Source organism: Hippoglossus hippoglossus, chromosome 21, assembly GCF_009819705.1.
Source record: "Hippoglossus hippoglossus isolate fHipHip1 chromosome 21, fHipHip1.pri, whole genome shotgun sequence".
NCBI classification, from domain to species: Eukaryota; Metazoa; Chordata; class Actinopteri; order Pleuronectiformes; family Pleuronectidae; genus Hippoglossus; species Hippoglossus hippoglossus.
The window spans coordinates 22,828,255-22,855,084 of record NC_047171.1 but is presented as its reverse complement, the minus strand read 5'-3'; the positions used below and the strand labels follow the sequence as shown (position 1 = coordinate 22,855,084).

The following is a 26,830-nucleotide window of genomic DNA, read 5'->3' as shown; positions in this document are numbered from 1 at the left end:
GAGCACCTTTGTCTGATCATCATCAGTGGATCTGCTCGTAACACTTTGGACTGCAGCCTACAGACTAGCTAGAGGCTAACCTGTGTGCAGCTCTGCTCTGCTCAACAGATAATGGGACATGACAAACACAATGTTGAAAACACACCAAAAACTTTTGACATTTGATGTGATTTGGAGTTTTACAACTCTGATCTTGAATTCATTTCAAACTGATAGAAGTTCAAATACACTGTAAATTCAGCAGCAGATATAAATATATGTAAGATCGTCAGGGACTTTTAAAGTAAGAATTTTATACATATACACATCTCATCATAACATGGTCTTTTGTAAATTCAGCTGTTGACATTTCATTCAATCTTTTTGTTCTACCTTTTTGAACATAAGTAAATACAATTATTAGTATGTAAAATTTGGGTTGAATCAATTATGAGGTTAATTTATGTGTGTCGTTGTGTTCTGTGCAAACATGGCATCTCATCCTCCCATCAAAAAACTAGAAGTGATAAGTGAAAAGAGTTTCTATAAAGTTACTTTCGTTGAAGTGCAAGTTCAACAGGATGTGCCAGGAGAAGAATACATATAGTGTTTGGTTGAAGCCTGTCAAAAATAATGAATTTGAAGCCTCGCTGCACCTCCTACATGAAAATGCTTAAATAAGGAGCTTTGGGTGTAACGGCATTAGAGTTGCATGGGAAGTCAGGAAAACATAAAGCTGCTGTAAAAAGCCATCATGCAAAAGCACACAAACACACACTTTACTTTTAACACAAAATTCTGTGTAGTCTTGTTGATTTTAATGTACCCGTATGTTTTCATTATGATCTTAAAAAGTCTTCAGTTAAACTTGACGAAACACAGGGTGAGAAACCAAGTGTTCTACAGCAGTTATTTAAAAAAAAAAAAAATAGGATCAGATATGTTGGCTTTTGCTTTGGCCTGAGTGCAGCTCATATCTGCTGATTTGGGGTTTTCATTTCAAAATAACGCTAAGCTATCATTAAAATCAATCATGTGTGAAAAGGGGAATTTTTTTTCAAGTGGACTTCATTTCATCACCCTTTCTCTTGGCCCGCAGGTTGGAAATGTGAGTGAACCTCAGTCCGCCCCCAGCGCAGTAATTCATCGTGTAATTTAAAAAGTGACCAAGAGAAACAAGACCGAGGACTGCGGAGATAAATAATACAAAAATAAAATAAAATCTGGGATGAGCCTGAGTAAAAAGCATTAGGTCTACTACCTCCTGTGTCTGGCATCTCCCGGGACCTCTTACAGTGCATCAGATGTTAAACTCTGAATGACTCAGCCTCAGATCGCTCATGCATGGTCCTCCACTGCCACCTGCTGGTCACATTTAGGAAGAATGCGCTGCACTTTGAAATACAAAGGAAAGCAATGATTACGTATACAATCGTATTTTGCCGTCACGTTAAATGGTAACGAAATACATTACACAGCTCCCATTACCCTCGAACAGGTTCATTGGCTTAATTAATCCATTTAGTGCAATACCTTAAGTTTAGACCTCCATTGTGAGTGATGGTGAAGAGATCTACACACACACACACAGGCTCTAATGACAAACACATGTGAGTCTTCCCACTATCTGGGCCAATTATAGACAGCAGACACTAAACAATCTATCATAGCTGTATAGAAAAATGACCCCCCTGATACAAAAAGGGAATGAAAAATTACACGGAATGTGAAGAGGTGAGAGCAGATGGATTATGAACTATAAATGTATAACAAATGAACCGAGCAGGGGGCTCAGGACTGCCAGACCTGCTCCATCAATCACTGCTCTAACAAGAAAGTGGGCAGCATGTTGTCATTTCAAAGAGACGGACGTTTCCACACTCGGAGGAGAGGGGTGCACACCGAACACACATCAAACAGAGATGGAAGGGGGAGACCACTTGCAAAGATAGTCTCTCTGTGGGTTGTTTGTTGTGTGGCTGTTAGGTTATGAACTCATCAAACAGCTTTCAACCCGGCTTTATTTCACCCTCTCCTATTGCTCCTTTTATGTTTGTCTCCGTCGTCCTCTTTTCTTTTTTTCTTTTTGCCACATAGCAGCATGTCTCAACACGCTGAAGTCAGTCACTGCACTGCTGTGGTCCACTGTGAAATTTCTCATCAGCTGCAATCCTGTATTTTGTTTTCATCTTGTGCCGCCAGCAGGTGACATTTCTGAGTGAAATGTCTGGACAGATTTCCCCCTCAGGATGAACTATAACAACTTTGGTAATCTGTTTTAATGTAATTTCTGAAACCTATCAGTCGATGATTCTAATTAAACATGTTGTACCTGGTTTGCATAACCTGCTTAGCATTTTAACATTGTCACTAGGAACCATCTTAGCAGCAGAGGCTAAGATGATCAGGTATTGTTGATACCATTAACCACATTTGGATATCATTTATTGTGGATTAAGGGATGCGTTTAAAATAACAAGAGCTGCTCATATTCTCAGTGCATGTTTCAGTGATCTTTTATCCATTCATTGTTCCTCCCATAATTGAAAGTAGCTATAATCAATATAATAAAAAATAATAACCTATCAAATTACACTGGCACCTGAATCTGCGGCTCCCCTCATTATGGAGCTTTATGAATTTCAGTTCATCGTTTTAATCTGTTCTCGCTTTGAGTATTTCGACCCCAAATAAATCTACATCACCTTATACTTGACCCCAAAGTGTGAACTGTGTGAACAAGAGGTTGATAATAATTTTCTTTATCAATTATATTACTTTAACTATCATGTATCATGAACTATTGATGTCTGGTGAAGAATCACTTGATGTACCTAGACACTGGCTGAACAGTGCCACATGGACTGATGAATTTTGTTGAGGTTGAAAGTGGGAAATATGTGGTTCCTCAGCTCCCACTGGAACTGGCTTTCCTCCTGTTCTGTAGTTCTCTCCTCACCTTTCTCAAACACACCTCTCATCCTAGTCCTCTTTACTGCTGCACATTCCACACAGACAGTGTCTCTTGGCCTTTATGCTCCCTATATTACCTCGCTGCCTCTGCTTTGTCCCCATATAGATGACCTCACCCTGCAGCCAGCCAGGGCCCCCACCTGCCATCAGCGCCACACAGACGGAGCTCAGGGGCCCGAGGGACTTGGGGTTTTGAACCATCACGTGCAGCCCTGTCCAATGAACACATTGTGCGTGCAGGCTGTGCTGTCAGAGTCCAGCGAGTCACAATGAGCCAAAAGCGTATGTCCTGGCTGCAGTGAAGCCATGGGAGAGGGACGTCCTGTTGTCAGGGCCTACCGACTTTCTTTAGGGCCAGAGGGAAGTGAGGGAGTGAGACAGAGAAAGAGGACGGGTGATGGTGATTTAGAGGACACTGCACTGCTCTTCACCCCACCCCACCCTGCACCCTGCTGTCCTCTCTATAGAGTCACAGGCTTGGTTGTGCAGGAGTGAACAAAGAGCCTGTTAAAGACACACACTGACAGACTGAAAACTCAAACACTGAGAGATGAGATAGTTTGCAAAAGTCATCTGCACTGAAACCTTGACCAATGAATCTTTATGTAAGTTTGAAGCATAAGACTGGACGACTCAACACAGTCCCTGACCAACAGAGCATCTGCGTGTAAAAGACATTCGGGACCCTGAAAGTCAGTTGGAAATTGTGGTGCTGAAAGAAAGTCATATTTAATGCTAAGCAACAGAGCAACATTTGTGATTTTAGTGATTTACACTACAACAGACAGCAACTGGCTGCATGTTAAAGCAGCATTGGACAGTATTTATTACAGTTCACACAAAGAATGCAGGTCTATTATTCATCAGAACATCTAATTTTACATTTTTGCATTGCATTGACCACACTGAAAATGCACTTAAAGTCCTAGAATTGCATTAAAAAATATTTAACTGTAACTTAAATGTAAAAATGAAATGAAATAAAACTTTCAAACTTTTTTACAATGCAGTTAGACCCCTCACCAGTAGGGTTGCTGCAGCCTTTTGGCATTGTTTATTTCTTTTTTAAAGATTTGATTATTGAGCTTTTGCAGTTGAGTATGAATGCAAGTAACATCCTCCTAAATAAAGAGTTACAGAACACATAATCACAGACCCACAAATAAGGTAATACTAAATAATAATAAATAAATACAAATAAATCAATCAAATAAATAGATATATAAACAACCAGCTTCAACATTGTTCACCACATATTCACATATATACTTATGTAAAGGCACTCAAGGTCTTGTTCCTGGAGAGTTCCGAGGCTATCCAGGGGCTGAGATTCATATTGGCCAGTACAGTGTAAATCTTTGTGATGGTGCCCTTGAGATTAAAATCAATGGCTGAGAGAGTATCTATTTGTGTCTCTGGGGGTATCTCAGAAAACGGATGGTAACCCTTCTGTACAAAGTGCCTAATCTGTAGGTAACGGTAAAAGTGGGAACGGGGTAGGTTACATTTTCTACCTATCGATAATGCAAACACCCCAGCAAGATTTAATTCCTTAATGACTAAAATACCATTATTATGCCAAGTGCGGAAAGAGAGGTCCAACTTTGCGGAGAGGTGATTCAACGCAACAGGTGCCATTAAAGAGGCTTTTTGTACATGTATACCAAATTGTTTTCATTTGAGACCATATTCAGATTGTGTGAGCTATGACTGGATTGCTACTGGATTACCACCGGGGAGGCGACTAAGGAGTAAATAGGAAGGTTAATTGATTCCATTTTCACCCATTCAGGTGGATGTTCATGTGAGCTGTCTTGGACAAGTAGGACAACCTGCTGATTGTTACAAGCCCAATAGTAATGGAGGAGGTTGGGCATAGCCATCCTTCCCGGGACAATATTCATTTGAAGCAGGTTGATACGACCAGCCATCGATAATGGTAATGGGCGCCAAGTTTCCAAAATTGTGTTTGGGATTGTCAATTAGAGGCAGGGAATTTAGTTTATATAGAGATTGAAAGGAGCAAGGATTTGAATTTGAATTGTGAGGTCACTCTCCTAAAGGAAAACATAGAAGCTGGACGTTTAAGAGCAGCAGTGTACAAGGGGAAAGCCTCACATTTATGCAAGTACAGTGGTAACTGTCCTCTCCGAAGCCCTTGACCTGAATGGTCCCCATTAGGATGAGGGCTGGCCACCCTCCACTTTTTCAGGAAGACCAACAACTCTTATGTTTTGCCTCTGTGAACGTTTTTTCCTGGTCGTCCAGACAACCGTGGAGTTTTCGCATTTTCTTTGCTTTGTTTTTAAGGTAGATTTGAAAACATGAGAAGCCATCTTTTAAAGGGGATTCACCTATTTTGTTGAAATACTATCTCGGTTCTTCAGTTTAATAAAACACTGACGGTTAAATGATATTTGCACAGTAAAACTTGAGACGTTTAGAAGGATTTGAACATAATCCTACTCATCCTACTTGGAATAAGGACATGGTGCACCCCTGATGCAAACATCTTTCACACGAAAAAAACATTCTTTAAAAGAAACAAACGTCTGCACCTGCATTCCCCTTCCCGCTCAGCTTCCTCCTGGATCAGATTTTATGGGGAGAGTGGTGTGAAACTGACACAGCCATTATCTTCCTTGTAGCTGTGCCGTTCCCCACCCACTTCCCCTCCACTCCCTGCCCTTCCCTCCTCTCCCCTCTCCCTGCCCATCTCTCACACAACAGGGACAGGAGTCTCATATCCGAATGAAAGGACCGCGACCACTTTGTCAAAGAGGCTGGTTTAAGGTCACTGGTTGGGTTATGAAGCAAATGCAAATACCAGCATGATTTCGGTAAACTGTCTTGGATCAGTGGTTAGGCATGCTGCTGTGGGTCCACAGGGGACCACAGATTCTTTCCCATTTTGTCTTCTCTTATAGTCTTTATCAATAAGACATCTTGGATTTTTTGTCTATATTAAACATAAAGCTCCGTCCATCATCCATTCACAGCTGAGCCAAAGCTGACAATGACCTCAAATAGGTGAAACAACCATTCTTTTAGGTTATGTGAAAGTGGAACCTCAGGTTTCATTATTTTTATGTTCTACCACTTTTCTGCTATATTTTTGTCTGGGGTTCAGCCATGGATCTTCCTTAGACAATTGCGGTGAAGTAAAAACCTTCCCGCCAGCAGTCATGTCACCTCCCAAGGCTCCAGTGTTATAACTCAGAGAGCCTCTGCAGTGGGCCTTGCTTTGTGCATCACCTTCATTAACCACTGCGTTGGAAGCTTCTCTGTCATCCCTGGGTCGATGACTCGCCTCTCAACCCTGGCTTTTCTTCCCCAAGTTTATTTTTCCACTCACTTATCTGTTGTGCGGACGGAGGGAGGCAGAGACAGAGGGAGAGAAAGGGGAGATACTCGGTACTGGGGCTGTGTTTTTTAATCTGTTATTCTCCTGTATTGGCACGGGCGTCTCCAGTGTGGGGATTAAGAATCCAGACAGAGTGATGGAGCTCGGCACTGACCCCGAGGGCGGCTGAAGACTGGAGGAGTTAGAGGGGAGAAACAAAATAAATCATCTCTGTGGAATGAAAGAGAGAGAGAGAGACAGAGACACAAAGAGGCGGGAGGAGGATTGTGAATTTCTCTGTGTGTGTGTGTGTGTGTGTGTGTGTGTGTGTGTGTGTGTGTGTGTGTGTGTGTGTGTGTGTGTGTGTGTGTGTGTGTGTGTGTGTGTGTGTGTGTGTGTGTGTGTGTGTGTGTGTGTGTGTGTGTGTGTTAGGGACAACGCATATAGAGAAGCAGTGCTAGAGAGCTGAGATAGTGAGGTGGTGGCTGTGGTAATGGACTTGTTGAGGTGGGGATCAGTCTAAATCCTGAAACATGACCTAATAAACCTGAAGGTTAACTCACAGTGTTGCACAGTTCACTGTTGTGCTGATAACCAGCTGAGGGTTGGCATGTAGGAGTACCACTGCCTTCACACTTCATTTCCACATGGGCCAATGCATCAGATGAATAAACAAGATTTGTGAATTCAGGCCGATCCAAGGCGGTGCCATATTCCTTTTTGCAGCAGCAGAGAGGCTGCAGTGTGAGGGAATGATGCCCTGTGGTTTTTAATTGGTGTCGGGTGTATTTTCATATCAGCCAGTAAGAGAAGGATCAAGTCTATGCTTGTTATTTCAGGTGTTATTTATTGTTGGAGCATGTAAACATCAGCCAGACTTCACTTCCCATTGACCTGCACTGTAGCATCAACAAACTGAAACAGAGATTAGCTTCAGTAAAATGTACACAGAATCTGAACAGGTGGTGAACTCAGCAGCTGTTGATGAAAAGAAGTTCTACTTTTTATGAAAGCCGGCACAATTTGCAGCCATCATTGTTTCATACACGAAGAGAAAGTTCAGCCAAAGCTAAAATGATGCTTGAGCTGTCTGAACGAGAAAACATTCTGATGCCAATACACTCAGCTGCTTGAGGAGGGTCGAATCACTTCAGAGCCCCAGTTGTCAGGGCCGATAACAGAATGCTACAAATGCCTTCCGAGTGAGACTGTCAGAAAATTGACTTGATATTTAAATGATAAGGTGTCTCCTCTCTTCCTCTTGCTTCACGGGACCACTTGGAACAGATACAAACACTTCCATCCTCTTGAGCAACATGTCGTGTGAACAGTTTTTTTTTTTCAGTCACTAATGGAATCCCTACTGTCAGTGTGTCAATCTGGCAACAAACCTACATGTTACTATGAGTATGAACAGACCCATTCGTTTAAAGGCTTATCAGACACTATACAGCAGTTTATAAATTCTATATTATCAGCAGGAATTATTTTATCTTTCATTTTCAGGTAAACAGCAGAAATACATTAACGTTCGTGTTACTAAGGTTTCTGCAGTTAGCTTGCATGATTCGCTTGGCCAATGCAGCACTTTGTCACATGATGTTTCATCATTTTTTCAGCAAAAGCTGCAGACCTTTCGCTAGAGCACTCCATCCATGTTGTTACCTCTGCTCTCTTCTCTCTCTTCAGGCAGAACTATATTGCACGTCTACATGCTGCCTGTCATATTACAAAGGGTTTGTGTGACAGCGTGAACACGAAGAATGATATGTAACCAAAAACGCAAAACCTGCTTTTTAATTCTTCATGGAAAACATATGTGTATATATATATCCAAATGATGTCCCCAGCACAAGATGGCTGCAGCCATAATTTAGCTTAACTTTGTACCTGTGGGAGGCGGTCCGTCGTCTATCTTTATATACAGTCAATAGCTCCACAGTGAACAGGTGAACTTTAGGATCCTCTGCAATCTTGTCCTTGCAGATGTACAGAAACATTAGTATTTATCTTTGAAGAAGTAAAATAAATCCAGCCGTAACAGATATTTCAGTGTCTTTTTCCGAATAGAATATATATTTCCTATTTCTTTACCAATTGGAAGAAAAGAAGATATTACTCCAAAATAATGGGGCATGTTCCTCTTATTGTGTTTCTGCAGACCTCACTGTGTCACCCTTGAGTCTCTCCACCCTGACTTTTTCACTGCTTTGTTTCCCTGCATTTCCTTCCAGGGGCTTTATTTGTCAAGATTGCTTCCTGGCTCAAGGTCATTCCTCCTCATTCACCCTCCTCTCCCTGATGTATTGATGCCAGTAGAGTCATGGTTCTTGGCTGCTAAAGCAAAATCGATATCCCTGAGCGCTCTGAGCCTGTGCTCTAATATCCTCCAAACACCACCTGCCAAAATATTTATGCTGTATTCATGAGAGATGCTTAGAGAGGGACAGACAAGAACAAGGAAAGACACAAGCAATGACCTGGTGTATTCTTAAACTGAAAACTGTGCAGCTCGTATCACAGCTCCTGATTTATACTTTTACAGTTTGTGTTAAACGGTGAAGAGTCAGTGCAGCCGGCGTAGCTCATCTTTTAGCTTGAGTGAGGTGAGGAGCGTGATGAATATTATTGATGTGTGGGTTACAGCAGGGTGAAGCACCTTATTTTCCTTCTCTACAAGAGTGAGGGCAGCAATCCCTCTGATTGGTCTGTTTACTTAACAGAGACAAAGAGACGAATGAGGGAAAACCATGGAGGTAACAAGCTTGAGCAGGATTAACTGATACAGCAATCGCTTCCACAAGCAGATTTCTCCACTTCTCCACACCAACCACTGATAGATGGAGGGTGTTGCCACAGGTGTTGGGCCTGACAGCTTTCAACCCTGCCAGATGGGTACACAGAAGAAATACAGCCTGTGTTAATCTTTGGTTGTTTTTTGCCCTTGTGCCGAGTGTATGTGACAGCTGTGTGTGTTTGTATGAGGCGTATTGACAGTTTGACCCCTCGACTTGATAAACTCCTCCGTACTTCATCCTCGCGGACAAACAAAACTAAGGAACAAGGGGGGCTTTTGGTATTCTGGCAGCGCACGTCCCATTGTGGCCCTGTCACATCTTGGCAGGAGGCTGAGTAGGGGGTGGGCGGTGGTGTTCGGGGGGCTGGGTTAGGCCTCACTGGTTAACATGTAAATTAATGGTTTAATGGATCTAGAAATGTCACTAAGGTCAACCTCTGTGATAATTCAGTGTCAGATTAATGCGGCATCGGTGTGAATGTGTGGGTGGCTGGTTAGCGTTGCAGCTGGACGTTTTCCACACACTTCAAGTGGCGCCTGCAAACCCTGCAAAGCCTGTCTGTTGGACATCAGTCAAAAGAATGAAAGGTTCGCAACAGACTGAGAGGGAAAAAAAGAGATTGGAGGGGGATAGAAGACAAGGAGGACAGAGATCGAATGAGGAGCAGAAGAACAAATGATGATGATAATGGTGAGTGGCTGGTCTGATGGTGTGGATGGGGAGGTTGTTTGGGGACAATCAATTTTGTATGATATCTTTTTTTTTATTTTATTGATATGCACCCTGTGGAGGTAAATGCCATCATGGCCTGTGCTATAGATGTCTGCTTGGTGGACGATTGATTGGTCTGGCATTTGATCCTCTGGCTCACCGTGAAGGATGGGGTGGTGGAGTCATGAGAGCACCCACGTCCACCCTCCCCTCCGTTTCCCACTCCTGTCCCTCGAGCTTGTACCTTTCCACCATTTAGCTATCCCCTACGCAGCTATATATCCCTCACTGTCTTGTTTCCCACCCAAGTGCCTCTTAAAAACCTCAGTGAAGTGTGGTTTTGTGAGGTTTAAAGACTTTGTCCAGGGCTCTGTTGTGCTAAAAGCCATATAAATGGCCACTGGCTGAAAATGTCCACCTATTAAACAGGCCATCGGCTGTCCATGCTGACAATTCCTTCTGTTCTCATCTCTCTGTGAAAAAAATTATGTTGAAGTAATGCTTATGGTCTGTAATTTTCTAATTAATCCCGGAGTGCAGAACTACTCTTTTTTTATGATTGTTTCACTTGAAGATATTTAATTAACTGTGAAACACGTGCAACACATTTGATGATGCACCAGATGCATATGTAATAAAAGAAAGAGACAAAGACTAAGATGGTAAATCAATTACGTATTCAATTTTCTAGTTTAATAAGGCACTCAGTTAATGTGAAATCTACATCGTCTCAAATGGGTGATGAATGAAAAAGGTGCGTGCATTTCCAAATGGCACGTAAGCAAGCATAAAAGACTCCAGTGCAGAAGGACAGGGAGAATATGAGAGCTGTAATTGGATAGGCTATCAGTGAATTAATTTGTTCAGTGAGTAAACATACAATGAATCACATCAGGTCATAAAACCCTGATGGAGCAGAGGGAGAATTGGCACATAGTGGTTCAAGGAGTGTTTTAACACCCCAGCCTGAGTGCAGAGTGCTGCTTTCTGCAGTCTGCACTGCCACCATGTGGAGAGAAAGGGGCTCGACAAACTGTGGAGACAAGTAGATAACAGTGATTTATTTTGGAGTGCTTAGCTTAAAATGAGCTCCCCAGAGACTGCCAAATGTTCTATATTTCAAACAAAAACGCATTGCTTTTCAAACTATTAATCACAGCTGGATAAATATTGGAACAGATTCTTCTGCTCTATAAGACGGAATGTGGAGAATAATCTTGGAAACTGTGAGAAGGCGGCTTACCGCTCTGTGTTCATAAACCTGTGAAACCTGACCACCACTTGAACATAACTATTGACGAAACTCCACTTGTGGGAGTCTCAGTGTAGAAGAATGCAGAGGGTGAGAGAAGCTCGCAGTCACTCTTATCACAGCCACCTCATACAACTACATTTCTGAAGACGTTTTGCTGGCATGTTCTACACAAACCTTAGTATTATAATCCTCAATAATCCCCACCAAGAGGGTGATGGGGGATGTATGTGACAGATAGAGCTATACCTTTCCCTGTGTAGACGAGGCATTTTTAACCAGAGAGCAACAACAGGAATGTTTCTGTACATGTTCTGCCAGCCATGCATCAATGTGAAGAATGAAGCTGAGGATTCAAGCTCACCGATTATATCCCATTATATGTGACCTATGCAATATTAGAACAGCACTGGGATAGAGATGTAATTGCATCACTCTTGTTTTGGTCTCACTTCATTTTCTTTCACTAAAGTCACAAGGAAACACTTTCTGACATCTCTGACAAAGTGTGACAGGTCTGTTCAAAAGTCTGAACACACTATATGCTCATATATAATGTATTAGAGCAGTCCTAAATAAAAAATGCATAACGTAACCCTTTTGTGACACGAATTTTTATTTTGTGATTAAAAAATTGTGTGCTTGTCGGTCCCTGATTATATACATACGATTTGCCACATCCAAATATTGGTTTGTTGCCAAAGGGCAACAATGTGAATCTGAAAGGGCACTGAAACACATTATTTCACCCTATTAAACATATGATAAGAAGGATAACAAGTAACATGTTGATTAGAAAAGGTTATATTTTCACAAACAACCACGACCTCCAAATCCATTCACAATTAGAGGCTTTGGAGTAAATCAGTGAAATAATCAAATGATGAAATAAACTAACGACTAATTACAACAGAGGGTGTGACCCTGACAGCTCATGTTCCTTCTGCTCATAACATGTTCTCATTTCCCTTCCCTGTAAGTATCCGTAGATAGTAGAGTTTAAGACATTGGTCTTGGACTATGCTCATCATGATATTACCTGAACTCATGTGCTCTTACTACACAATGTTGCTCTGAGATCAAACATATAACACAATTAAAATACAGTTTTTTTATGAAGTGACATCGATTTAAAAGTCTTAAAACGCGATAAATAAATAAACAAATATATATATAACCAATCGCTGACACTGTCCCATGCAGCTGCTCCTCTCCCAATCAAAAGGCCACACCCACTTCAGACCCTTATTTTATTGGACACAGACACGTTTGGTGACATGATTTTATTTTGACTAAAAAATCAAAGCGGCAGTTTGACGCTTGAGAACAACACCATGCCACGGAAGGTTAAATGTCACAGTAATATGTTCATATGACAACATTACAACTACCCATTATGATCACGATCATAATTCATAATGAAATAGTTGTAAAAATTGACGGAAGGAGCCAGACGTATATTTGTTTTGTTTTTTTTTACTTTTGAAGCGGAACCTTTAGAAGAAGCAAACAGTCGGACTCATTTAAGCGCTGCACTCACGTGGCTCCACACAGCGGCTAATGGAGCCCAGACGCTGTAAAGTCCTAAAACATGTTAACGCTCAGCTGCTGTTAAACTCAGCTGAGGTATTCATCCAGTGATGAACACAGTGGAGATCCGGTGAGTGAGATGAAGCAGTTTGTGTTCGTCGTTCGTATCGAACGTGTTCTCTGTGTAACTGATGTTTTTTATCTGACTTGTTGACATCACGATATTACATTAATAACGTCAGCCTGTCGGACACGTTGGGTTAAAGAATCATTTTAACATGGCTCTTCTGTGGCTGTCCTTCCCCCACCTGTGTCCTGGTGTTTGGACCAGAGAGTAAACCAGGGTCTCTTCAGAGGAGAGATCCAATCAGTCATCACTGTGTTATGCAGCTTGAAAAAGATAAAGACCAACGAAGAAAGAAACCAGAGTAAGCAGCATTAATAACAAAAATAAAAACATATATCACCCTGATTCTTGTATATTTAGAAACAAAGGTAGCCAACATCGAAGCATCTAAATTACACCACCATCCCGTCCTCTTTTGTGCAGCAGAACATTCCTGAATTTTAAACAGGCATTTTCATGTAATAATTACATTTCACGTATAAAAGATTCTTAACTCATCATAACAAGGGCAATACAGAAGAAAATAAATCAACCTCCTTAAATTCCCACTAGTCACACAACATGTCGTCCTGATCTTTTGAAATCTCCCAGGGCCAGAGTGGCTGTGTGGTTATTTAACAGTGTGGTACTGCTTGTTGGTTCATGACCCCGCAGGCAGCTCTGAAACCTGCAGGGAAACATGTTTTGTCTCCGGCTGCGACTGTTGCTCCAGCCTGTGACTCCGGTGTCTGCTGTTTCCCGGCTGAGTGCACACAAGCTGGCCTCCCTACAGAGTGTCACAAAGCTCCCCCCAAACAAAGTCCAAAGTTTACTCTACCCCTTCAGTGGGCTGGATGCATACCTGGACAGGTACTGTGGTTTGTATGTTATTTAGCACTGCTTTTACATTCAACTCTATAGGGTACAAGATTCTGTATTGCCATACGAGAATTGTTTGCCTTATTCCTTTAACTGATTTCTTTTTAACTATATGAAACGAAACTGTCAGGTCCGTGGACACAACGCAGTTCCAGCTCTTCCAACCCAGTGTGGAGGACATGATTAAAGCAGAAAAGCTTTTCTGCTCTTCACCATCTCACACCATTGATTACTTCATCTCTGCAGAGAGGATGGACCATATACCTGCACTGCACCAGCCAGAGGTGAGTAGGCAGCCTCATTCTCTAAACAACTTGTTCATGTTCAGTGCTGCCGAAATTACTTTGTGTTCTGTTGCACAGCACCAGCACTGAGCCCTACTATACCACGGAATTACTGTATAGCTGTTTTCAGACATGAACTCCAGAAACCTATATGGAAAATCAAGTCCTGATGCTGCAGGGGATTATCAGGGTCAGATGTGTTCACGATAACAAAAACATTTCCAATGCATTGAGGTGAGAGGTGGCACCTGGGCAGAGAATGCAGGAGGCAGGACACAGTTGTATATATTCTGCTGCAGAAAGCACAGTGTTTCATTTACAGCTCTTCAACAACGGCATCAGGCCTTTTCCCCAGGAGATTTAGAATCTCATTTTCTTTCCAAGTGGACGTCTTCGTTGGAATCGTCGACATGTATTGCACCTCTTTTTCATCCTAAGATATTTTTATATGCGTCCATTTTTGCATCTATCACATTGTAGAAATTTCATCAACAAGCTTACTGACCGAGCTTCCCAGAAACTTTCCTGTTCTATTCTCACGTGGGACATTTCACACGGGGCTGGCGTGATGTGTGGAGCCACTGACTCAGACATTTGCGTTCTCTCAAACACTCAGGAGAATGTCCAGACCTCAGTGCAGGTCTGAACGCAGCTCAAGTGTGTCCTCCTGACATAATTCTCAGAGCAGTGAAAGTTGAAATGGGTTGTTACACAAATGTTGTGCACTGTTGAGAAAATTGTGATACCACCATCCCTCCTCACATTGTACCTCTTGTCAGCTTCTGATATATGCTTGAAACTTGAAACAGCACACAGCTGTTGATACATTTCAGACACTGCTTTGATGTTGCACTACCACATTAATATGCACCAGAGATTAGCAATTATCTCGGTCACTTTAACAAACTCTAGAGCATCTTCATCACATGTGGGACAAAATACATAAAATAACAGTTTGGTTTTCAAAGAAGTGTTATCACAGCTCGCATGCAACTACTTCATAAGCGACCTAGCATTACTTAATATATCACTAACATATTTGTCTCAGTTTCTCTAATGTGCTCTAGACAGGCATTTTAATAATCAGTTTTGAAATCCTGCTGCTCAGTCAGCTGAGGAGATGAGGAGTCTGAGGAGTACGCTGCTCGCCAGGCTCACCCAACGGATCAGAAATCAAGAAGAAAATCACGTTAGCAGATTAGATTAGCACCCGACCTGCTGTCTGAGTGAGATGCCTTTATTCAATAGCAGTAGTGATATACCCACATTAAATAAATTTGCCTGCATTCAAAAGTGTGTGGACACTTCTTTGATTATTGAATGCAGTTGGTTAGAAAACGAACCAGAAACAAAACATGACAGTAAACCTGTATCCATCTCTCTGTCTAGTGTGACGGTGCCTCTTCTTCTGCCACTCGGACTGCACTTGCAACAGGCTGCAATGCATGATGGTCTAACTTTTTGGAGTGCACTAAATTTGCAGTTGAAAATTGGAACAAAATGCCTGCTTTAAATAGTTACTATGAATATAAAATTCTTACTATACACAGTAACAGTAACTGGATACAAAAAATAATGATTAATTTAATGATTAATTATACAAAGAAAGAATAGATATTGGTGGTTCACCAGGACAACAGATCTCTGAATATGTACATATTAATTTAGTTAAATTCTACAATGGCGGAACATTTTCTTGGGTTTACCTGATGAAGAAGTTTGACACTGCCACACCTTTTCTGTTTGGCACCTGGCACATATGCAGATGAAAAGAGCTCTGTAGAACTGAATGGACCATCATAATGTGAGCCACAGGTCTGAGTTCTGTAGACGTCTTGTGGCACAGCACGCTGACAGATCTGTTGTGAAGACTAACAGGCTGAGCAATGTGACCACATGTGTCTTTACTCTTAATAAAACAACCGTCCCAAACGATGAGCTGTTAACTTTCTGAAGCATTGCTCTTGTTGCTGTGCGTAAGTAAAATGAATGCTCTTCACTCAGCAGAACTTCAATATTTACCCCACTGCACCATTATCTGGCACGTCGCTGCATTGGCCTGTCACATAAATGCAAGTAGACAACAGATGACAATGAGAACAAAGTGTTCATCCTGTTTATCTGGCGGTCGACACGACGAAAGATTTGTTGGCTGAGGGATATAAAATCCTGTCTTTGGCTGTTTTCAGACATGAACTCCGGACAATGTCAGGACAATCAGGTTCAGACTTTCTCTGGAGTTTGCCATTCACACATGAATGACGCTGCAGGAGATTCTCCGACCAGACGCATTCACAACAACCCTAAAAACTCTAGAGTGTTCAGGTGAAGGGTGGTGCAGCAGGCAGAGACAGGATGTAACATTAATTCAGCTGGAGAGATCACATGTTTTTGTTTACATCGACACCAGCGTTGGCTCTTATCACCGAAAGCTGTCTCAAAACCTTCATCTGTGTCATCCTGAAATATTTGTATTCTTCTTCTTTTTTAATCTATGCGCTGTTGTGTGTTAGAAAGTGACCAACACACCCACCCGCTCGCAGTGAATCCTGCAGAGGGTCTCCTGCTGTGTTCTCTTCTCACATGCATGGGCTCATTCTGACATTTTTGAGTTTTTACTTGGGGGCTGGCAGGAAGAAGTCTGAAGGCTCTCACTCAGACATTTGTGTTCTCACATACAGCCCCGCCGGAGAATGTCAGGAGATCCTCTTGAGTTCAGTGCATGTCTGAAAGCAGCTTTCAGCAGCAGTTCTTTGACCTGAAGTGCATGGTTGGTGTTTCTGTGGAGCCTTCAGGCTGATGAAGATGTTCCTCCAATTTAACTTTCTAGTGTAGCTTGTTTTTTAATGCATGGCTGTTAAAAGACTAATGTCTCCTAAAGACTAGCCCACTAAAGGTTCCTGTTGAACTAGTAATTAAAGAGAGCACATTTTGATGTAAGCTACAATGTAGATTATCCCATTTTTCTTTTATTTTGTGACATGTTTCTTTGTAGAGGGGGAAGTTTTTGTACAGGGGCATAAAGTGCCACCAAATCTTTTTAGGCATCCCTTTAATTTAGGGTGGAACCCTTTTTTGTTGCTCACATCTGTTTCCCACTTTGCCTTAAATATTTCCCAGCAAATTCAAGTGTGTGGAAACTTCATGGAGCTTCTCTTTTTGTCCAGCTGTGAGCAGACCTTCCTGTGGGAACTGTATCACCATCAGATTGGCAGCAATAGGATGCTCGTGTTGGCTAACAATTGACCAGTGTGACCTAAAGTTTACAAGATGAACAGAGATCAATTGAGTAGAGTAGGTGTATTTTTTGAGTCTGTGTTTAACATATTGAGGTTCACATTGTCCTTCTTTGTCCCAAAATATAGACACAAAGTCTGAAAAATGTAGTGTAAAGTCTCTTTACCCTCCTCGAGCCACATACATAATTAAGCACGGGTTGACACTGGATAATAAATGAGCAGATTTATAACCTTATAGAGTGTAGTGTTCACTGGAGGGTTCAGAATGGAATATTGTGTTGATAGGACGACGGGTTCTCTTTGACATGCCGAGTTAGTTACCATTCTGTCCCTTTGCTCCATCAGAGGATGATGTATTTGTAGCTTACTGGCAGCACCAGCCTCCATCCATCTGTCTTGTGTCAGAGAGATGGATGAGCCCGGACCTGGCCGTCAATGGTACAGCAGTGGAAAAACCATAGCAGCCAATGGCAGCAGCGCGTGACAGTAAGAGCAGGTGTGCTGCTCAAAATGTACACTGAAGAATGAACTGAATGAGCAAAAAAACATAATTAGACCTGCAAGGAAAATAATGTAGACATTATAATAATGCTAATAATAATAGTTAATAATGTGATATTCACAGACAGGATTTCAAGGAGGGTGTTTGTCCAGTTTGGGAAACCTCAGAATTGCATCCCTGTTCTTTGCAGACGATATGGTTCCATTGGCGCCATCAGACCGTAAACTCCAGCCTGCACTGGGGCAGTTTGCAGCCAAGTATGAAGCGGGCAGGATGAGAATCAGCACCTCCGCGTCTGAGGCCATGGCTGTCTGCCAGAAAACAGTGGATTGCTCCCACCGGGTTGGGGGGGGGACTTGCTGCACCACGTGAAGGTTTTTAAGTATCTCTGGGTCTTGATCACGAGTGAGGAGAGGATGGAGCAGGAGATGGAAAAGCAGATTGGTGCAGTCAGCATTAATGAGGGTATTGTTGTGGTGCAGAGGGATTAGAGTCAGAAGGCAAAACATTCGATTTGCTGATCTGCATTCTTACCATTACCTATGGTCATGAGCTCTTGGTGACTGATATGATGAGATTGTGGATACAAGTGCCTCAAATGAGCTCCCTCAGTACGGTGTCTGGGCTCAGCCTGAAAGATAGGGTGAGGGGTTGGGACATCCAGAGGGAGCTGGACCCTCAACCATGATTGCTGTTAAAAGCAGCTGACAGGAGTTTACTCTATAAAGTGGCTGGACTCAACCTTAGAGATAGGGTGAGGTTTACTGCTCCTTTGCATTACAAGGAGCCAGTTGTTGTGGTTAAAGCATCTGATTGGAGTTCCTCCTGGGCGCCTCCCATTGAAGGTTTTCCAGACTCTGAACTGCTGTAGGGATTTTATATTCCAACTGACCTGGGAATACGTCAGGATCTGTCAAGGGAATCTGGAAGAGTCTGGGGGAGAGGGTCATCTGGAACACCTTCTTGAGCCTGCTGCCACTTTGACCTTTCCTCAAATACGCAGATGAAGCTGGATGGATCGATGGACATAATAACAATCCATCACTAAATCAGATCACTGAATTACTAAGAAGAGGTTTAGTCATTGACACATTAACATATTGTAATAAATTGTATATCAGCACAACATTACAGAAAACTGGACCTTTTGTGTGAAGCAGTTTGTGTGTATTTCCAGGTGTGTTTCATCGGCAGGAGTAATGTGGGCAAGTCGTCTCTCATCAAAGCTCTGTTCTCCCTGACGCCTGAGGTCGAAGTCAGAGTCTCCAAAACTCCAGTGAGTTTCCTTAACCAACATTCTGTTTCACTTTCAGGATTCAGCATGTCCAAAGACAAAGGGCTTGAAACTTGCATTATGCTGTTGTTTGTTGTACCAGAAACATATTTTTAAATATAATCTCAATCAGAATGTAGCTCTAGCTGTAATGAGTATTTCAATTTTTTCATGATCCAAAAATTATAATTCAGTTTTGTATAGCTCACAGTAGCTGCCATCTCAGCTTTCTGAAATGTACAGACTTAATTAGTGATGTCAGTGTACTGTTAAAATTAAAAGCACAGGAAACAAACAAACAAGAAGGAACACATTTAGTTTTCCTCTGAATCCTTTCCAAAAGCAAAGTGCAGCATCTGCAGATTGAAATTTGAATCTGCATCATAAATTGAAATGCTATGACAACCTACACAGGCATGAAATTAAGCTAGTACAATCTTTCCATTACTAGTAATATAACTTGATATTGACGATCAGAAAATATCGCTGAAGTAAGATTTTATAAATAGTTAATTACAAAAGGCCACAAATGTCTTCTTGTTTACCTGCATTATTATTTATTTTTTGTTTTATTATTATATACAATTTATTTTTTCATTTGTCATTTTTTCCACCTGTCTCTCTGTGTTTACTTTGTAGGGTCACACAAAGAAGATGAACTTCTTCAAAGTGGGAAAAGCTTTCACCATCGTGGACATGCCCGGCTATGGGCACAGATCCCCAAAAGACTTCGTGGATATGGTCGAGCCATATCTTTACACGAGGAAAAAGTGAGATATCCACTTTGGATTCAGTTAGCTGCCTGGAGAAAGCAACATTTCAAAGGAGTGTGTTCACTAGAGTCGCATTGTGTGGTCTCAGCACAAACGGGGGGAATTAATACTCCTCATACACGCATGATTTATTTTTGCAGGGCCAAAGTAAAACAGTCGCTGACCATCGATCTTGTAATGAATACACAAGTTAAAAGTGACTTTTCTATCATGAGTCAGACTTAAACTATGCTGCCGATGTTGGGAAGAGATTTTTCTCGAAGACCATGACAGAACTGCCTTCATGCTTTTGGGCCTTTGGGAAGTAAAAGTGCCAAAGAAAATTCTTTCATGAATCAACTTGGTAACATATTAATGACTCTAGTTTTCATAGACCTTTGAAAGTTGTTGAACTTAACCGTTTAGAAGGTGCAAACACAAAGTTGGAGGACGAGCAGTCATCAGTGTTCCATTACCAAAGGACTTTCTTGCCTGGAAAAGATATCAGAACTTAATAAGGGTGTAGTTTGGTTCCACAAGCTTGACAGTAATGGTCAATGTTATGTCATTCATCCAAATTAAGCCCATAGTTCTTCCTGGTGTTTGTCTATTGTTGCGTGTGTTGTCGTATTGGGTGCATGTTTATATTTGGGTGTTTGTTCTCTTAATGTTTGTGGTTTCCATTATGTGTTTGCTTTGTCCTTTGGGGCCACCGTACAGAACTGCATCTTAAAACGACGTCAGTCTACTTTCACTTCGGTGATTTGATCAAAATACATTAACCGCATGATTAAATGCATAGCAATAATGGAATAAGGTTAAAAATGTAATTAATTTTAAATTAAAGTTATCACTCCCTGTCGCACTGTATGACAAAGTTCTCCTCCACTCCATTACATCCCTGCAGCATCTGACGGGAGCAGGATACATGGTGATAAATTGGTTTGAGAAGTGCTGCACCAGGGCACAGTGCCATGATGCACTGCTGTCCACTGTGTTTACCTCTATTAAATCACATCCAAATGACACCGGGCTGCGACAGAGTGACCCCATACGACACCAACACATCAGATTGTTCCATTATGGCTCAGAATTCAGATTTTTAAGCAGGAGCTGTCAGATTATAGCGGCTCCTCAGTCTTGTGTGTCACTGACTCCCTTCAAATTAACAAAAAAAATACTTTACTCATCACATTTTACTGTATTCAAATATAGTAGAAACAGTAGTCATTGGACCTGTATGTTAAAGTAGAGCCATAGGAAGTTATTTATTTTACATTAAAATAGTCTGTAGGGACATGAAGATCTTATGTCCAAGGTGACTGGTCATGTCTCCTACACCTTTTGGAGCTGGGTCAGTAAACATCTGGAAGACTCACAGCAGTTACATCCATTACCCTGGTTTTTGTTTCATGTAAACTTGACTAATGCATCTTTGTTTCTCGTCTAGTCTTGTAAGGACCTTCCTGTTGGTTGACGGCAGTGTTGGTATTCAGAAGGCCGACCTCATCGCCCTGGAGATGTGTGAGGATATCAAACGTCCATATGTGGTAGGATATTCACACATTTTCTTCATAAAATGGTAACATTAGCCTTTTATCACGGCCCATCATATCTTATTTCACTGGAAAAGATTTCCAAATGCAGACTTGAGCTTGAAAGCAAAAACTGGCAGGAAATAAGTGAGTGAACCCTTTGGAATAGATCTTCGAAAAATGCATTGTATACATTAATGAATATATATTAATTTCTTACAAGATGATCAAATCTTGGAGTCTACTTCGTGAAACCAAAATGGAGGTGTGGATAAGAGCTATGTAGACTTTTGAGAAACCTTTTAACATTTGAGTATTATACATATATTTGTATTCCCAAGAACCATCTGCTGATGTAACCCATGCCTTTTGAAAAAGATATCAGGATCAGGATGTTGATTTGCTGGAAAGAGTTACGAAATCTCAAAGAATTTAAATATTCACAGATGCTCAGTGTAGTTAAAAAAAAAAAAGGAGAAGCCGAGGTGCCCAAGTTCAGGCGTTACTGCCTCTGGGTCTGGACAGCTCGGCTTCATAGGGGGAAAGTGAGTTCCCAGGTTTATCAATGTATCTCAGAGGATAACTGTCTGTGTTCGTCTGTAACCTCAGGAAAAACAACACAAAACTGCACCACCAACCTCTGCTTTGACCCATAGAGACCACACAAACCCAGCCAGGAGCTAAAACAAGCTAACATCTAACAACGTGCGAGAAAAACAAACAATTTGAAAAGGTTAGCAGGCACAGATCCTATTAATGAACAGAAGATTACAACCAGTACTTGCTGGTGCTAAATATTTAGAGGAACCTGGTTTTATCATGACTTTCCCATTGAACTCATTCTTCTTCCAAATCCTCATCATTAGGTCCACACTGAATTAATGCTGAACGCTCCCACTCAGCTATTTAAGAACTGCTGTCCCCTCTGAAATGCCACCGCTATGGCATTATAATGAAGCACCCCCACTCTCTGAGCACTCTGCCATCAATTATTCATGCTCACAGGTTATTAAACACTTTGACCATTATTAAGGCTGTGACAGTTCAGCTCTCAACAAAGATGAACTCTCGACTGAAATATAAAGGAAGCATGAAGCTGAAATGAAATTTAAAAAGTTGTTGCTCTGCTTGGGCTAAGATAAAGTATAAGAGCACAGTTGTTCAGTACATTACTGTAGTAGATGATGGGTCTCCAAAACATTTAAACATTTAAACCTATCCATTCATTTTCAGCATCAGCAGTATCCTCTGACCAAAGAAATGGGGAAGTAGAAAAGAGGAGGTCCAGGCCTTAGATTTGAAAACTAAGAACATTTAAAATTTTGATGATCAATAGAAAAACTATTGTAGGATCATACAAAAAGCTTGATGTCCATAATGTGATGAAGTCAAATGAAAATTAATGACGTTATAGTGTATTATTCTTAACTGGCCAGTAGGTGTCAGAAAAAGTCTACTGCTCTTTTGTTTGCTTACTCAACACAAACCACCCCTTGTGTGGGCTCAATGAATTAGTGCTGTGGATTAGTTGATCAATCAGAACAACATGTGAATGATGATACTCTCTGTTAACAAATCTGTTGTTATATAATAGCTCTGAGCTCTTTAATCTTTCAAGAATTGTTGCAAATCCACATGGCAAATGTGGAATTTGTAATGTGCGAAATACTTTTCTGTGCAGATATTGGTGACAAAGATTGACAAATGTGGGCAGGGGGCACTGCTGACAAACCTATTGAATCTTCAGGAAGTGGTTAAAACCCAGACTTCATGCTGCTTTCCACAGCCATTTCTGGTCAGGTGAGACGCTCACGTTCTCTTTGTTAATGTGTTTCAAATTGTCAATAAATGTCATGAAAAGATCCATAAGAAATTATGAACTGACCCGACCAAGCTTTGTTTGTGCTTTCAAAGCCTGATCGTTCTTATTCCATTGTGTTACAGAGCTCCAGTGTCTCACAACACTCCTTTTAGTCTGCATCAGTGTCACAAACATCCTCTGCCATTGTTAAAAAAACACTAAGCTCCAGATGTGGAAGTATCTCGCTGGTTTTCCTATATTCATGGGATTTGTTGTCAATACAAAAAGAAGAACAACAGCTGTTTTCTTTTTGTGACACATTCCCATGTTTACTGTTAGAATGACAAACTGAATTTCCTATGTCTAGTCTTCTACGCTCACACTTGACAGAAACATTGTTTTCTTCACTGATTAGAACCAGTCAAGTCTACACTACTGTTTTTCATCCAGAGTTAAGCGACTATTAATGAAACTTTTTACCAGCTTAAGGGAATTTTATAGTTGTGGCAGCAGCATTTTATTTGCAAAGGCTGTAAAGCATGAAGCGAAGCCACATACCACAGCATTTATAACTTAACACTGGTTTGGCAATTCTGTCCCTAGTCCTTACTGTTTATAGTTTGCAAAATACGTTAAAGTTAATATTAATATTTATTATATTGTAACAACTGTGTTTTTTTAGGACATTTTAAATAAAAACAAAATAGGTAAATCATGACATCACAAAGTGCTATCGCTAAATATATTTCTTTTTAATTTCATTGAATTTTTTCCAGGTCCAATCTGGACTTAATGTGGGCAGTTGTGTCAAGAAATGTTAGAAGAGAACTGTAAGTGAGAAGTGTAATTAAAAGCAAAACAAAAAACTGATCAAACATAAGATTCAAACACAAATATTAAAAATAATGACTAGTTGTAATTGTACCATTAAAATAAATATAGAGGTTTATATTCCTGTTATTTTACACTCTCTTATCAAAATGTGATTGAAAGGTAAATCTCCAGTCGTACAGCTGAATCTACATAACATTACTGTTTCTCTATTATTATATTATATAACATAATAATAAATGATCATAGTAAAAGTTATTAACAGATCCACCGACAGCCCACAGTTTATATCAATTAAGGCATGTGTTTTTTTTTTCATCAGCCTCATACAGATATTTAAAAGGGATAGTTCACCGAAAATTCACTCATTATCGACTCACCACTATGCTGATGGGGGGGGGGGGGGGGTGGGTGAAGTGTTTGAGTGCACAAAACACTTCTTGAGTCTCAGGGGTAAACAGTGTTGCAGCAGAATCCAGTACAATTGAAGTCCATTCCGCTCCTTCTTTAGATGTAATAAAACAACAGAAAAAACACAACATGCCTCCATACTGCTCCTGTGGTGTCATCCAAGTGTCCGCAAGCCCCGACATTCAAATTCGACTCGAAACGATGTCATTACACCATGTTTTTAGTCAAATGTCCTCTGATAGCCTCCTCAGAGCCGCGCTTACGTTCCCACCATCGTGTGGCTACATCCGCTAGCTTCGCTACTTCCGGTAGTGGACATTTAGGCTGAAAACCTGGTGTAAATTACCTTGTTTCGAGTCGAATATGAATGTCGGGGCTTGCAGACACTTGGATGACATTACACGAGCAGTATGGAGACATGTTGTGTTTTTTCTGTTGTTTTATTACGTCTGAAGAAGAAGTCACCTGGGCTAAAACACTGTTTAACCCCGAAACTCCTTAAGTGTTTTGTGGACTCAAACACTTCATCCACCACTCCATCGGCGTAGTGGTGAGTAGATGAGTGAATTTAAATTTTTTGGTAAACTATCCCTTTTAGACTCAATAGACCTTTTTCACCACAGACATGTTGACATTTCAAAATAGGAAAAGCCTCAATTACCTTAATGATGGCCTCATTCCATTAGTCTAGCAGGTTTCAGCTCAGCTGGAAGTGTGCATGCTTGTTCAGTGGCACAGCTCCCACTCATAGTGTTTCTGTTATTGGTAACATCTGTCTGTGCTTTTTGTACTGTGACAACTCAAAATATCGAAAAAACTCTGTTCATAAGTCACAATATCGTATTCCATCGTGTCTGGGTGCACACCAAAGAATTTAGCAGGAAATGTAAAAAAAATATTAATATACCTGCAGTTGGGCTATAACTTTTACAGTTTGCTATTTGCACTGTCCTTTCATTGCCTCAATGTCTGTCTGATGTGAGTTAAGAAATGTGTTGAGAGCAAAATGAAATAACCTTAACTGCAGTTTGATAAATTGCCTCAAATCACTCTTTTTTTTCTGCTACAGCTCCCTCCGGTTTTTAGGAATCTACCTCCTGAGATGCTTCATTTGCCATCTAACAGGCAGCATCAAGTTAACGAACACCTCTCAGAGCTGATCAGAGGTCAGCTTAGTCTCCATGAGTGAGGTCTGGACTCCTTCTCTTTAATCTCTTCACAACAGCAGATAATGGGAATACTGAAGATTTAACAGCACTTTTAATGTATTTTATGACTCAGTGTGGAGACGTGTGTGTTTAATAATGGACAATGTGGGCTGGAGGGGGTTTTAACTGATGGACCACCTCCACTTGTCTACATACTGCTACATGATAGCTGAAGATGCTTTTACTATGAATTAAAATGTAAAACCCACTCTTGTTGGTTTGGCTGGTTGTCCTTTAACTTTATATGCATTACATCACTCCTTCAGAATGCAGACAAATGTATATGACATGGCAAATATGATGTGGACTCTTGATCAGACCTGAAATCACACCACCATGTGATTCATTTTTTTTATTTCATTTTTTTTGTCATCTGTTCATGGACGTAGATACAGTCTTCTTGGAAAGGTTTCCATCATATTTTGGAATCAAGTTAACAAGATTTTTGTTATGTTTCCACTGAGAGCATTTCTAAAGTTTGGTAAGTTCCAAGGTTTAAGTTTTATTTAAGTTACCACAGGGTGAACAGAACAACAGGTCAGCTCAGCAGTGCAATTAGACCAATAATTAAATTCAAATAAAAATAAAAAGAGCTCAATATAAAAAACAAATACAATACTATAACACAATATACATTAGAGGATGCATGGTAAAATCAAAGTAGCAAGTGTAAATTAATATAAGAATGTGTGTATATATAAGGTATACAGGCAGGTAGCATATTTGCATATATATATGCATCTATGAGAATATGGCCTGGTGATAAAAGTTTGTCTTATGTCACAAAATGGATATTAATAATGACTGGCTGACCCTTCATCCCTCAGGTGTTGCACAGGGTTGAGGTCAGGCCCCTATGCAGGGAAGGTTTTCCACAACAAACCACGGTCGCATGTTGTTGCATTGAGATTTCATTTAACAGAATCTAGGAGGGCTAACCCAGAGTAGGGAAAACAGACCTAGACCCAAAGACCCCAAAATATATGGACAGGGAAATATATAGCCTAAGAGGTGTTAAGGTAGATGTTAGAGATAGAACTGATCTTGGAGAAGTATTTACACTTTTCATAAAAGTACAGTCTCCATCCATATGTTACATCAATATTTATAGTGGTGTTACCCATAAACCTTTGCAATATGACTTATAAGTTTTATAAGCGCAGTGACTGGCACCATTTGTTTTTCCTCAATTGTCATTTTGGATTGGGGATTGGCAGGAGCTAGAGGAGCATCTTTAAATTCAAGGGTTTCACATCTACTCTGTGGATTGCACTCATACTGGTGTCTTTTCTTGCTTTATTTTCCCTTCTTGCAAAGTCATTTTCACAACTGGAGTACATACTCTCATTTCTATAAGACAATTTCTCATGTCTGAATATACTTTAAACATGGACACCTTTCAATTATATTAAAAACTGTTTCT

General features: G+C 40.8%; 1 protein-coding gene across 2 annotated transcripts; it reads left to right on the top strand.

Annotated features, from left to right (window-relative positions):
* Positions 1-12,585: 12,585 nt before the first annotated feature.
* Positions 12,586-25,922, top strand: gtpbp8 (GTP binding protein 8 (putative)). 2 transcript variants are annotated; one of them, XM_034574643.1, is made up of 8 exons: positions 12,586-12,716; positions 13,368-13,562; positions 13,702-13,855; positions 18,774-18,872; positions 19,509-19,639; positions 21,072-21,171; positions 22,838-22,956; positions 25,269-25,922. In XM_034574643.1, exons 2-8 carry the CDS (start codon positions 13,393-13,395, stop codon positions 25,357-25,359), a joined length of 864 nt encoding a protein of 287 aa, XP_034430534.1. In that variant the 5' UTR covers positions 12,586-12,716; positions 13,368-13,392; the 3' UTR covers positions 25,360-25,922. The 2 variants fall into 2 exon arrangements, with proteins under 2 accessions (XP_034430534.1, XP_034430535.1); XM_034574644.1 differs by lacking the exons at positions 22,838-22,956; positions 25,269-25,922 and adding an exon at positions 21,766-21,889.
* Positions 25,923-26,830: the final 908 nt, after the last annotated feature.

Excerpts from the sequence above, each read along its gene's own strand:
- gtpbp8 (XM_034574643.1), top strand. The coding sequence starts at position 13,393 with ATGTTTTGTCTCCGGCTGCGACTGTTGCTCCAGCCTGTGACTCCGGTG. Across the intron at positions 13,856-18,773 it reads CTGCACTGCACCAGCCAGAG|GTGTGTTTCATCGGCAGGAG; the intron begins GTGAGTAGGCAG and ends GTGTATTTCCAG. Across the intron at positions 19,640-21,071 it reads TATCTTTACACGAGGAAAAA|TCTTGTAAGGACCTTCCTGT; the intron begins GTGAGATATCCA and ends TTTCTCGTCTAG.